Source organism: Oreochromis aureus, linkage group 6 (assembly GCF_013358895.1).
Source record: "Oreochromis aureus strain Israel breed Guangdong linkage group 6, ZZ_aureus, whole genome shotgun sequence".
In the NCBI taxonomy this organism is placed as follows: domain Eukaryota; kingdom Metazoa; phylum Chordata; class Actinopteri; order Cichliformes; family Cichlidae; genus Oreochromis; species Oreochromis aureus.
In genome coordinates, this window is record NC_052947.1 from 22,513,421 (window position 1) to 22,526,477 (window position 13,057).

General features: G+C 40.2%; 1 protein-coding gene across 2 annotated transcripts in view; it reads right to left on the minus strand.

Moving 5' to 3' along the window:
• klhl5 (kelch-like family member 5) overlaps positions 1-13,057 on the minus strand; it is a 63,202-nt gene that overhangs the window by 5,145 nt on the left and 45,000 nt on the right. For both annotated transcript variants that reach the window (XM_031728164.2, XM_031728163.2), the window contains exons 6-11: positions 6,168-6,354; positions 5,326-5,550; positions 4,427-4,502; positions 3,825-3,911; positions 2,162-2,236; positions 1,731-1,868 (exon numbers count right to left, since the gene is read on the minus strand). In XM_031728164.2, coding sequence (XP_031584024.2) covers positions 1,731-1,868; positions 2,162-2,236; positions 3,825-3,911; positions 4,427-4,502; positions 5,326-5,550; positions 6,168-6,354 — 788 coding nt within the window. The remainder of the gene's footprint in view (positions 1-1,730; positions 1,869-2,161; positions 2,237-3,824; positions 3,912-4,426; positions 4,503-5,325; positions 5,551-6,167; positions 6,355-13,057) is intronic.

The window sequence follows — 13,057 nt, forward strand, 5'->3', positions numbered from 1 at the left end:
ACCATTTCTTAGCAAAACAGCTGGACACAGTAACTTCACAGAGTCGTTTCATCACTGTATGACACTAACGCACCTTTACAGAGATCTTTGCTCACCAGCCAAATCTGGAATAAAGTGTGGGTAGGTCGATAAACAAGTCAATAAAATAGTGATGTTATTCTCACCAAAATCACAAACTGTGTTCTCACAGCAGCTACATGTACCTAATTAAATGTGTAGGATTTAATCAGCTGTAGATCTGCTGGCCTGTATTTTTTCAAACCTTGGACATAACCAGGAAAACTATTTTCCTTGTTTTGCAACATGTGTGCAAAGCTAAGCAGATACAAAAATATGTCTTCAACTAAATACTTCACAGGGAATTTTCTAACCTATAAAATAAGCCCATATTTCAAGGTGCTCAACTATTCCTTTGAAGTACAATATATACAGAATTTTCCTGTCCCCCCAGCAGTGAAGCCACTAATGACACAGTCATTGGCAGACATCCCATCTTCCCACACTGGGCCAGTTTATTACACACATTTAGAAAAAAACTGATGCAGAACTAATGTAACAAAAAAAATACAATACATCCTAACCTCATGAAGGTTATAATGTTCATTTAAAAAAAACAAAAAAAAAAACAACAACTCTGTTTCGTAAAGATTAATGATACTGTACGCTAATATTGCAGAATGTAGTTTGTGGTTGTAATATGTTATATATATATATATATATATATATATATATATATATATATATATATATATATATATATATATATATATATATATATATATATATATATATATATATATATATATATATATATATGAAAAGCATTACTGGCAGCTGCCAGTGTTACCCCTCAGCCTTGTAGTAGCTACATGCATAGTATTAATTTCAAAATCCTGTGTTCTCAAGTTATCACTTTCACAAAATTTTCAGAAAGCTTGACCTTTGACCTCGAGGTTGAGGTCACTGAAATTCGAACTCATCCAAGATTTTTAGTAGCTCCACCTATGGTATCAATTTCAAACTACGTCGCCTTGTTCTTGAGTCATCACGTTCACAAATGTGCCCATGCCGCATCACCCTGCCGGGTAGTAGACCATTAGCCTTTTAGGATAAGGGATGATAATAATAATAATAATAATAATAATAATAATAATAATAATAATAATAATAATAATAATAATAATGATAAATCATAAAATACCTCCTCCAAAATATCCAATAATTAGAATCAGCACTTTTCTACGATTTCACAGCCAAAAAAGTTGAAAACAATCACACTCTGTGGTAGAAATTCAAGAACACAACTCTTTGTTTGTGATTTCTTTATCACACTTGCTTTCTCACTACCAAAACCACAGTGTGGTGCACTGTCCTGTTCATTTGTTCATGTAAGCAGCTGTGTCCTTGAGCAGAGATTCAAATGTCATTTCTTACTGATGCACTGACAGTAGTCTTACACTCAATTATAATACACACAACATTAAATCAAGGTCACACCCTGCTCCCATTTAGTATTTTCATTAGCAAGATTAATGAGTAATAATTCTGCACAGTGCAATGAGCATTCAAAAGACACTAAAATCTTTCCATTAATTTTACAAACGCTGCCACTGTATGAAAGACACATTATAAGCACCACAATACTTTAGCATATTTCAAATAAAACACTCTGTGCGATTCCTCTCGGATGTCCTTAAATCAAGCAAACACATTGATAAATGTGGACTCACCTTTCCACACAATCACTTAATCGGGACGCCAGGGATGATGCCGGAGCATCGTGGCCTCCGATGGCATACAGGAACCCGTGCCACGTGGCCACGCCCACACCTCCACGCCTTTTAGCCATAGGGGCACAACCACTCCACCTAAAAATGAAGAATACAAAAAAAGGAGAGGGAAACATATTGTTTGAAAAAGTTTTTTTTAAAGAACCAGAGCCTCTTTCCAGCTCTTCCAGTAGACCTTAATCAAAGTACTTGATAAGCTTAAGTTTTTTTCAGTGTTGTCTGCTCTTACATCCTGTGAGGGTTACTAGTCTCCTTTGATCTGTGGGTAAATAACCTAACAGGAAGAGGAGCTTCACTAGAGGAACACGTAGACAGGAAACAAAATAGGAGACAGCAATTAGTTGCTGACAGATGAAGTCCCGGTCTCTGACCTGTTGGTGTGGGGGTCGAAACACTCCACTGAACGCAGGCAGGATGAGCCGTCACGACCTCCTACTGCATACAATCTGAGGAAGAGGGAAGATGGTGTTATCCCTCTGAACATTTCTGGACTCTGGAAGTCCCTTTTCAATTTAGTGACACTGAAGCAGATGGTACAAGGTGGAAGACAGGCGTGTGTGTGTGTGTGGCTAGTGAAGGCTTTTTTGGGGGCAAAATGAGGTGGAAAAAAAAAAAAAAAAAAAATCAATCAGCCATCACTCTTGGTGCAACACAACCCTGAGCAGTCAGTCTGTGTGTGTGCCCTTGCGTGTGTCTGTGTGTGTGTGTCCATGGATGTGAAGTTGGGACGGTAAAGAAAAAATGAAATGGGGCCAGTCAAGCAAGTAATGAGTTCCATCAGGCAAAGCGCTCTGAGAGTACACAACACATACGGTACATGACACACTCACCAAAGCACACAGCCATGCTTACACACACACACACACACACACACACACACACACACACACACACACACACACACACACACACACACACACACACACACACACACACACACACACACACACACACACACACACACACACACACACAAAACTGCTGGGCAAGGTTAGCCGTTGCTTCTGTATTAATTAGCATCTTTAAAGCATTTCACTGTCTCTGAGGCCCTGAATAATAAAAACAACATGCAATATTTGGTTCTAATAACTTCCAATTCTTTGGCCAGCGAGGAGCTAAAAGCCCTAAAGCCTTATTAAATCCAGCTATTTAAATAAATGTTCGTCTGTCTGTACGTGTGTGTGTATGTGAGTGAATATTGTTATGCTCTCCATTACTGTCTCACGTGCCGGTGAGTCTTACAGAAGAAGGTGGGAAGCGACAGAAGTATAAACTTAACATTTTTATCTTCCAAACAAAGAGAGAGATTGGGAAGGTTTCAGGTCTCACGTTTCTCAAATGTCAAAATATTTACATAATCTTCTCTTTATGCCACACATGTCAAGTCACATCTTGCATAAAATGATTTTTTATTTGATTTTTGGGAGAAATATGAGCAGCTGGTAACGCTGGCTTCAAGCTTAGCTGGCAGATACTTTTGTTTAAAGTCATTCAAATAAATATAGAATATCAAACTTTAAACCCCCCTGGCGCCTGCACTATGATTCACTTATAATATCTTGTCAGTATGTACATGGTACTATTTAACTTTGAAATATGTAATTTAACGCTGTACTTTGAGCATCTTAGTTTATTTTTTAATATTTACATTTATATTTTAATTGAGGCTGCATTCTGCTATTTCCAAACACTATTTCCAAATGTCCACAACAACATATCAGGGGCAACAATTAGGGCCCTCTTTGACGGACAGGTGTCCCTACACGATCAATGATTGCCTCCTCGGCTTCACCCGAAAGGGCCCTTTGATGTTGACACCTTTTAAAATTGAATTAACTAACAAATAATATGGCTCACTATGTGTAACAGATGCTTATGCTAATTCCAAAACCAAAACGTCTACACTCCATAACAAACGACCAAAGCTGTGTTTAGTGCTAAAACAGATGCGCTAATATTGAACACACTTAATATAACTTAGAACAAGCAAATCCAAGTAAATCTTTATTTGAGGGGAACTGTGAGATCACTTACTTGCCATTGAGAACAGCTACTCCCACTGTGCTTCTAGGTGTAACCATGCTTGCAACAAAGCTCCACTGGCGTCCTTGAGGGTCCCACCTGACAGACACAGTGTAATTTCTCAATCCTGCTTAAGGCACAGCATAAAAACCTGTATCTCTAAGGTCTCAGTCACACAGGCTAGAGAGTCATTTCACAGCAGCTGCCATCAAACTCAAACAACCCTCACTAACTGCTCAGGAAATGTCCATTTTTTCCTCGTGACCAGTGGTTGCAAGCCAGTGTGACCTAGGCCTTACCAATAATGAAATATGTAATGTTTAAGAAGGCAATCAAAATATCTGTCAACAGTAAGACGTCATTTTAAAGAGAGACAGCCGTTCTCCACAGAAACGCCTGTTGACAGTTTTTAAAAGCAGTTTAAAAAACAAACAAAAAAAGGGATATGAACAGAGATGTCAGTATCGCAAAACCTGGTCATATAAACCCAAGTTTACCCGCATTGCTAACTACCAGACAAAGTAAGTGACACCATTTAACAATTTGGATGAACTGACCCTTTAAGCTGGGTTGATTTCACAGAAAAAAACAGCAGTGTAAAGTTTTTTTTGCACCTTTCCACTGTACTGAGGTAACTCCAGCCATCGTGTCCTCCTACTGCATACATGGGTCCCTCTAGAACAGCCACACCTGCAGAAGACAAACACATGTACTATTAAATCATGAAAACTTCTCAAAATCAAATCAGCCAGCATCAGATAAGCAAATAAAGCATCACACTCTTAGGACAAGAGGTATTAGTTTTTATGTGTGTGCAACCACACCCACGGCATTAGGCGTGTAGAGTTAGCAGCATGTTGACACCTCTGCACTTCAGGGATTTATCTGCCTAAACATCTGTGCTGCCAGATGTGTTTGAAAACCCGCCACGGTTCACACACTTGCACACTTTCATAAACACAATAAAACAGCACAGCAAGCCTTATCAAATGTTGTTATAGTAATAGCAGGGCTCTGCTGCGAGTGGGGAGATGCCCTTCAAATGAGAAACATGGGCTCAAACCAGCCTGTTGAAGTGTTCTTGAGCCGTGGCACCGAATCTGCTGATCCGCTGCTGTCGAGTTGGTCTTTTCTGTCACTTTATTAGGTTAAGAAGCAAGACTAAGGACAACTTTTTAAGAAAGGACCAAATAAAATTTCATAACCGAAATTTTTTTTTTCTTGCAAAAATTTGGTTTTATATCACAGTGCTTAATATCTTTGGGACACAGTTTATCCACAATGGAGCAGGGTGTGTCTGTAAGATGCATCTAAGCTTCTGTTTTGATCAAAATTTGAAAAGTAAAGTCCAGTTTATAGAACAGCACAAAGTGAAGACATGCAGACGTGTACCGACGGCAACTAAATTTGAAATAAAGTATAAATACAGCTCAAACAGGACACCTACCTTCTTGACTCAATATTCAAAATCTAAATCAAAAATAAAAGAAAATATAAGTCAAACTGCCCTCACCTAGGCCATGCCTGTGTGTGGACATGGGGGGCATGACGCTCCAGGTTTTGCTGTGTGGGTTGTAACACTCCACAGTGTTGAGTGTCTTGAGTCCGTCTCGCCCTCCGACTACGTAGAGACGCCCATCCAGGACTGCTACACCAAACTGTAGTCTCCGTCCACTCATCGTGGCAACCTGCCTCCAGGTGTCTCGACGTAGACAATACTGCTCGATAGTCGTGGCACCTGAAGAAAAAAAAGTAGAAAAGAAGAAAAAAGAAGAAGAAACAGGTGCTTTGAAATCTGAAGCTCTCTAAACTGTACTTTTTCACACTTTGTCCTTTTAATGCATAAAAAAACCCAATTCAAACTTGCACCTTCTTGATAACGCCTTCTCACAGTTGTAGGATAGTGTTAAACCTGTTGACACTGATGCTCAATATTTCATTTAAAGGTAGAACTAAAGGAGCTGCTCATTAATGTGGAATCTGTTAAGCTATTAAGGTGAACCTATTATGCTTGTCCTTACTTCCTGTAGAACCGACTCTGTTCTAGTCATGGATTCCTCACACTAAACATGAGGTCAGCAAATGTACAGGTAATTCCTTTAAGCAAAAAAGCTTCAGATTTCCCTAAACAACCTGTTTAGTGAAGGAATACCCTTAATATGGTAATGTTAAGGGTGAGAGAGAAGCCCCATCTGTTGAAATCTTCTGTTTGTAATGGGCATCCAATCAGAACAAAGGTTTTCTAAAAGGGAAGTTAATGACTCTCAATTTGTAGCATTTGTCACAGTTTAACTGTAAGCTCAGTCCTCCTCTACCAAAGCATCACGTGCGTCCGGATGTGAGATGCTGTTGTACCTTTCGTAGCATCCATGCCACCCACAGCGAACATGGCCCCTACGGTGGCCTTGCGAGGCCGAGTGCGGGGGCTCTGAAGCAGGGGCCGACGCTGGGGTAAAAGGTGATACTTCATCCCCTCCATCAGGAGGCGTTGGCACTCTACACTTTCCCGGAGGAGAGGGTTGCTCTCAAGGTCCGCCAGGAACTACAGACACATGCAAAAAAGAAATGAGAAAAAAAAAAAACAAGCAAAGGCATCAACATGCAGAATCATGTGACAGCTGCAGCTGGAATATATGGAGGGCAGACGCATGTGCTACATCAGTATGGGTGTAGGGACATGTTGGCTGCGATGTTATCGCTGATTGAGGAGGTTCAAGAGCCGAAAGAAAGCTGCTCTCTCTCATTGAGAGATTAGATGAGATCAGACCAACAACCATTAATGCGCTCTCGCACACGAGACCACGCACACACTGATCATCTGACACACTAGAGAACTAATCTGCCCTCAACATCTCATCAGCTCTCCACACCCTATAACCTCATCTACAATCACACACACACACACGTGCACAAAGTCACAGACACACACAAATACCCAGGGGCTGCAGCAATCCACAGCCTGTTCCTGAAAACACATCCTGAGGAAACTGCTGCCTGTGAGAGGGATGGTGGTGAGAATCAAGTTTTCCCTGAAGGGGGGAAAATACATGATTTACATTTAGATAGGTATGTGTTTGTGTGTGTGTGTTTGTGTGTGTGAATTTCGAAGTCATTTTAGGTTATCAGACTTTGAGAATGCCCACATCTGTTTTTTTCCCGCATGTTCAGACACAGCCACTTAGATTCAATCACAGAGAGCAGGTATAATGGAAGAACTAGAAGATAAACAATAAAGACAGATGAAAGAGATTATTATTTTTACCCTCTCATTTATTTTCTGTGTTCTCCTCCATAATTCCCACCAACACAAATAAGATTCAGCTCAAATAATTCAACTTGGTCACTGAATATAAAATCAATTTCCCCCCCGCCAGACGTGGAGAGCGTAAAGCAGGCATGGTAAATGGATAAGCAGCTTACACACCAGGGTGAACCCACACTTCTACTGCGTACAATCACTGAGGGACAAATTACGGTGAACCCTATTTGCGCATTCATTCATGTGCATGTGTGTGTGTTAAAAAAAACGGACAGATCGAAAAAAAAAAATAGTGTTTGTCCTCTCCGGTGGTATTTATACATCTCTCTGTGAAGGACTGAATGTGAAGGATGAGATAAGACAGCTTGCTGCAGGCGTCCCACCTTGTCCTCTCCGTCCTCTCTTTACCTCACAGTGGGCAGAGAGAAACTTGTGTTATCTTCTCTGTTTCAGCTCACGCTTGAGAGAGAGAGAGGGGCAGCATGGGCTCTGTCTTCTTCTAAAAAAGAGGCACACTCTCATACACACATCTTCCAGCTATGCACATTTTTTATTCCTTATGCGTGCCTGTTGCTGGATGTGCTCATGCTCTAGCAGTCCTCTCCATCTTGACTTTTTGTGAACACCATACCGCTGTACAAATTCCCACCAAACACACATTACAAACAATACTGCTATGCAAATAACTTAATATGCAATTTTAATCATTTCAGATTTAATGTTGTCCTTTGAGGCAGTTCACTGGTTTTAGGCCTGACTGTAATATCTCAGGAACTATTGGGTGGACAGCCATGACATTTTTTCCACATACAGTCATGGTATCCACAGTCTCTTTCATTTTAGTGCCATCATTTTAGCTGTATATTTACTTTTTCCAATACTTGTACCATATCTTGTATTTAGCACTAAAAAAAAATACAAGAAATGAACTCATTCATCGCTAAAAAAAAAATGCTGGCATCCTCACGTATTAAAGTGAAAATCTAAGTGGTAAGTAAACATTATACCTGTGAAATAAACTGGCATATTAGCTGTTTTTTAGCATCGTGTTGTTGGAAGGCGGGCTTTTAAATATATAATACATCGTGATTCAGGTTTGCAGTAATCCATATTCTTATAAACATATTAAGAGCCAAGGCACACCATGATAAATATAGTAGCATCTTTTCACTAGTGCTCTGACCTTGTAGTGCTGTTAAAAATTAAAAATAAAAAAACAAAACAAGGGGAAGTGTTTTACTGAATTTCCATGACAGAAAAATAAAATCTCATTTTAATCCTTCTCCCTGGTCTACACTGCCAATTTTGCTTCCTGAGATATCAAATAGAGAAACTTACATTTATATTTTCTTTTCTCCAGATTACAAGCAGCAAGCTGTGCCTGTCTTGGGAGAAGACTTTGCACTATTTTTGGTAGGCTGCATTGGTTTTTGCCATTACTTTACTATTACCGAAATAAACTGGCTGTGGCTGTGTTCATTAATTTACTCAACTGTTGTCAGATCATCTGAAGAGCTTTGCAATCTCATTTTTTCTATAATCGTGGCTTCACAGTAAGGTGCTGGGGTCGTTGTGGCTCAGCATATAGAGCAGGTCATCTACCAATCAGAAGGCTAGTAGTTCAATCAGTCGTACACTGGACAAGATACTGAACCCTGAGTCACTCCCGACACATTCGTCAGAGTGTGAATGTTAGAGAGAAGAATTACAGAAAGAAAGTTATGCTTTGCTGGCAGTACTGTACAAACTAATACGAATTAAAACCCAACAAAGAAGTCAAATAGGCTAGCAAACAGTCATATCCAGAGCAAACAAATCTTGGTTCACTAATCTGACCCAAAGAATAGGACTAACAGTTCTTATAAAAACGTTAAAGTGCCTGGAATATGTTAATTTATCACCATGAGGATAATTTGGGTGAAGGCCTATTAAGTGATCATCATGTGCAAGTTTTATTAAATTCTGACAAATAGTGTAGAAGGATTACCAATTCTTGTGAACTGTGTCCAAGTGGCTGCACATCAGATGACTTAAAAAGGCAGCTTTATACATTAACCACAATTATTAATATGAACTTTAAACTTAAAACACATGTATTCTGCATGAGGCAGCTATTTTCTGCAACTTTCAAGACAAAACAAAAGAATGAGTGTCAGTTTAATCAGTGACTATCATTGATGATGTAAGAGTGATATTTTTTATATTGTCATTTGTGCTTAGAAACATTTAATCATTTATGCTTAGAAATATATAATCATTTGTATGCTGATAAAAATCATATCCTTATTAGGTCTGATTAGATTCTATGTGCACTTGTGTAACATGAGATGAGAGGAAGCTGCCTTGACGTTATAATTTCCATTATAGCTTTAGGAACTAGACTGTTCTGTTTCTTAAGGTGCAAGATTTCACACCTTTAAATGGTCTTCTGAGACATGACCTCTTGCAAGTTCCTCTTCTTATCATTTAGCGAGACGCCTACGTCTGCATTTCTGCATACCTCATACACAGGTTCATTGAAAGATCATATGTCTATGTATAGTATGGCTGAAACACACACACACACACACACACACACACACACACACACACACACACACACACACACACACACACACACACACACACACACACACACACACACACACACACACACACACACACACACACACACACACACACACACAGAATACGGACGCTGATGTTGTTCAGATATGCCTGCTTAAGAATGTCACGTGTATTTGTAATTGCATATTCCTGTATGTGACAATAAAAGGGGCTGTAGCGAAGGAATCAGTTGAAGTGAGCTGAGTTCAGGTGAAGGAATCTTTTCCTCAACTTTGGCTGACTTCCCTCGCGAGCCACAAACACGGAGAGCGAACTTCTTGTCTTTTTTTGTCGTGCAGTTGAGTGTCTTGTGTTACAGCGGGGTTTGTGCCTAGATAAACCCAACAGATGAAGACACCCACGTAGGCTTCAGCTGCCAACACGCTCCATCAGACCTGCTTGTCGGTTGTCATCCTGCCCAAAAGCGCTGAATTTCCACTGGTCACAGATATTGTACAAGCTGTCATACAGCTGTTTGGTGTGCACCGTCAGGCTGAGCAGATTAAATTAAGAATATATATGTGAATGTGTATGAGTGGGAACAGGGATCGGGAATTAAAACATTTAATCTGGTGAATTGACATTCTCTTGATGAATAATAACATGGTGGCCTAGATAGAGAGCTGACTAATTGGCTGATGAATATTGATCGGTTGTCTGTGTGAGGTTTATGTTTCACTCTATTGGCATTTCACACCTCGTGAGGATCCTGAATGCTGGCTTATTTGTCAGTTTGTCATGGTGGCGGTGGGGGAGGAGCTGTCACACATGATACACTGTTAAAGGTAAAAATCAACCCTTCGCTCTGTGCCTCTTTTGCTTTCAGTCTCTCTGCTCTGTTGCCACTCTGCTACTTTACCCCTCTGCCATCCATCTTCTTCCCTGATTACATGTTACAGCTACTTGTGATTTCAGCTGACCAGGGCGAAGCCATATATCTGAGCTGTTCGTGCTATAAAGTGCCGAAGAACAAAAACAGGGCGATGTATAGATGCCGACAGAGATAATGGAAAGACCTGGGGGAGAACTGAGGGAAATTGTTGATAAGGGAGATGAAGAGAACAGATAATTTAGCTGCAGTTACGAGAGATATCACAGTTAATTAAGGTTTTAAAAAGCGTGTGTCTGATTATGCGTGTAGCCAAAGCCCTGGGCAGTAAGTGAAGTTCTGCTTAGCATAAAAACTTCTGAGCATTACAGTATAAGTCAGACCTGCCACACAAGCTAGACAGAACATAGAGCTATGACACACCTGACAGAGTAATGGTTATGGTCCCCAGCTGTCTGAAGAGGACAGTGAGACAGAGAGACAGGATATAACCAAGAGGCCCGAGAGGAGAGAAAAAAAGGAAGAGTTAAATTTGGCCAGCACACCGTCAGGGGGGAGACAGATGCACACTCCTACCGTGTACTTTGCTGTTACACATACAGGGAGTGCAGAATTATTAGGCAAATGAGTATTTTGTCCACATCATCCTCTTCATGCATGTTGTCTTACTCCAAGCTGTATAGGCTCGAAAGCCTACTACCAATTAAGCATATTAGGTGATGTGCATCTCTGTAATGAGAAGGGGTGTGGTCTAATGACATCAACACCCTATATCAGGTGTGCATAATTATTAGGCAACTTCCTTTCCTTTGGCAAAATGGGTCAAAAGAAGGACTTGACAGGCTCAGAAAAGTCAAAAATAGTGAGATATCTTGCAGAGGGATGCAGCAGTCTTAAAATTGCAAAGCTTCTGAAGCGTGATCATCGAACAATCAAGCGTTTCATTCAAAATAGTCAACAGGGTCGCAAGAAGCGTGTGGAAAAACCAAGGCGCAAAATAACTGCCCATGAACTGAGAAAAGTCAAGCGTGCAACTGCCAAGATGCCACTTGCCACCAGTTTGGCCATATTTCAGAGCTGCAACATCACTGGAGTGCCCAAAAGCACAAGGTGTGCAATACTCAGAGACATGGCCAAGGTAAGAAAGGCTGAAAGACGACCACCACTGAACAAGACACACAAGCTGAAACGTCAAGACTGGGCCAAGAAATATCTCAAGACTGATTTTTCTAAGGTTTTATGGACTGATGAAATGAGAGTGAGTCTTGATGGGCCAGATGGATGGGCCCGTGGCTGGATTGGTAAAGGGCAGAGAGCTCCAGTCCGACTCAGGCGCCAGCAAGGTGGAGGTGGAGTACTGGTTTGGGCTGGTATCATCAAAGATGAGCTTGTGGGGCCTTTTCGGGTTGAGGATGGAGTCAAGCTCAACTCCCAGTCCTACTGCCAGTTTTTGGAAGACACCTTCTTCAAGCAGCGGTACAGGAAGAAGTCTGCATCCTTTAAGAAAAACATGATTTTCATGCAGGACAATGCTCCATCACACGCGTCCAAGTACTCCACAGCGTGGCTGGCAAGAAAGGGTATAAAAGAAGAAAAACTAATGACATGGCCTCCTTGTTCACCTGATCTGAACCCCATTGAGAACCTGTGGTCCATCATCAAATGTGAGATTTACAAGGAGGGAAAACAGTACACCTCTCTGAACAGTGTCTGGGAGGCTGTGGTTGCTGCTGCATAATGTTGATGGTGAACAGATCAAAACACTGACAGAATCCATGGATGGCAGGCTTTTGAGTGTCCTTGCAAAGAAAGGTGGCTATATTGGTCGCTGATTTGTTTTGTTTTGTTTTTGAATGTCAGAAATGTATATTTGTGAATGTGGAGATGTTATATTGGTTTCACTGGTAAAAATAAATAATTGAAATGGGTATATATTTGTTTTTTGTTAAGTTGCCTAATAATTATGCACAGTAATAGTCACCTGCACACACAGATATCCCCCTAAAATAGCTAAAACTAAAAACAAACTAAAAACTACTTCCAAAAACATTCAGCTTTGATATTAATGAGTTTTTTGGGTTCATTGAGAACATGGTTGTTGTTCAATAATAAAATTATTCCTCAAAAATACAACTTGCCTAATAATTCTGCACTCCGTGTATGAGGACATAAGCATCTTTGACATCTCCCAAAATAAAATCAATAAAATATTAATGCAGTTCTAGCTTTGAAAAGCAAAGACTAATGCAGCATGCTGAGTGAAATGGTCAACAACACATGATAAACACAATATAAAAACAAATTGCTCTTTGTTAGCTAACAGCGAATGTAATCAATATATTTTTATTCTAAGAAACCCATGAAGCGCCGCACATCGAGAGATGTCGTGTTCATGGCTAAATCTGGTTGACCAGTTGTTAGCCTTTAAAGAGACATGTCTAATTGTCTGTGTATGCCTAAATTTGGTTGGAAAGCAAAACTTATTAGGCCACTTATTTTTTTAACTCTAAAATTCATGTTTACCCATTGAGCAATTAGTTTTTGCTTTGA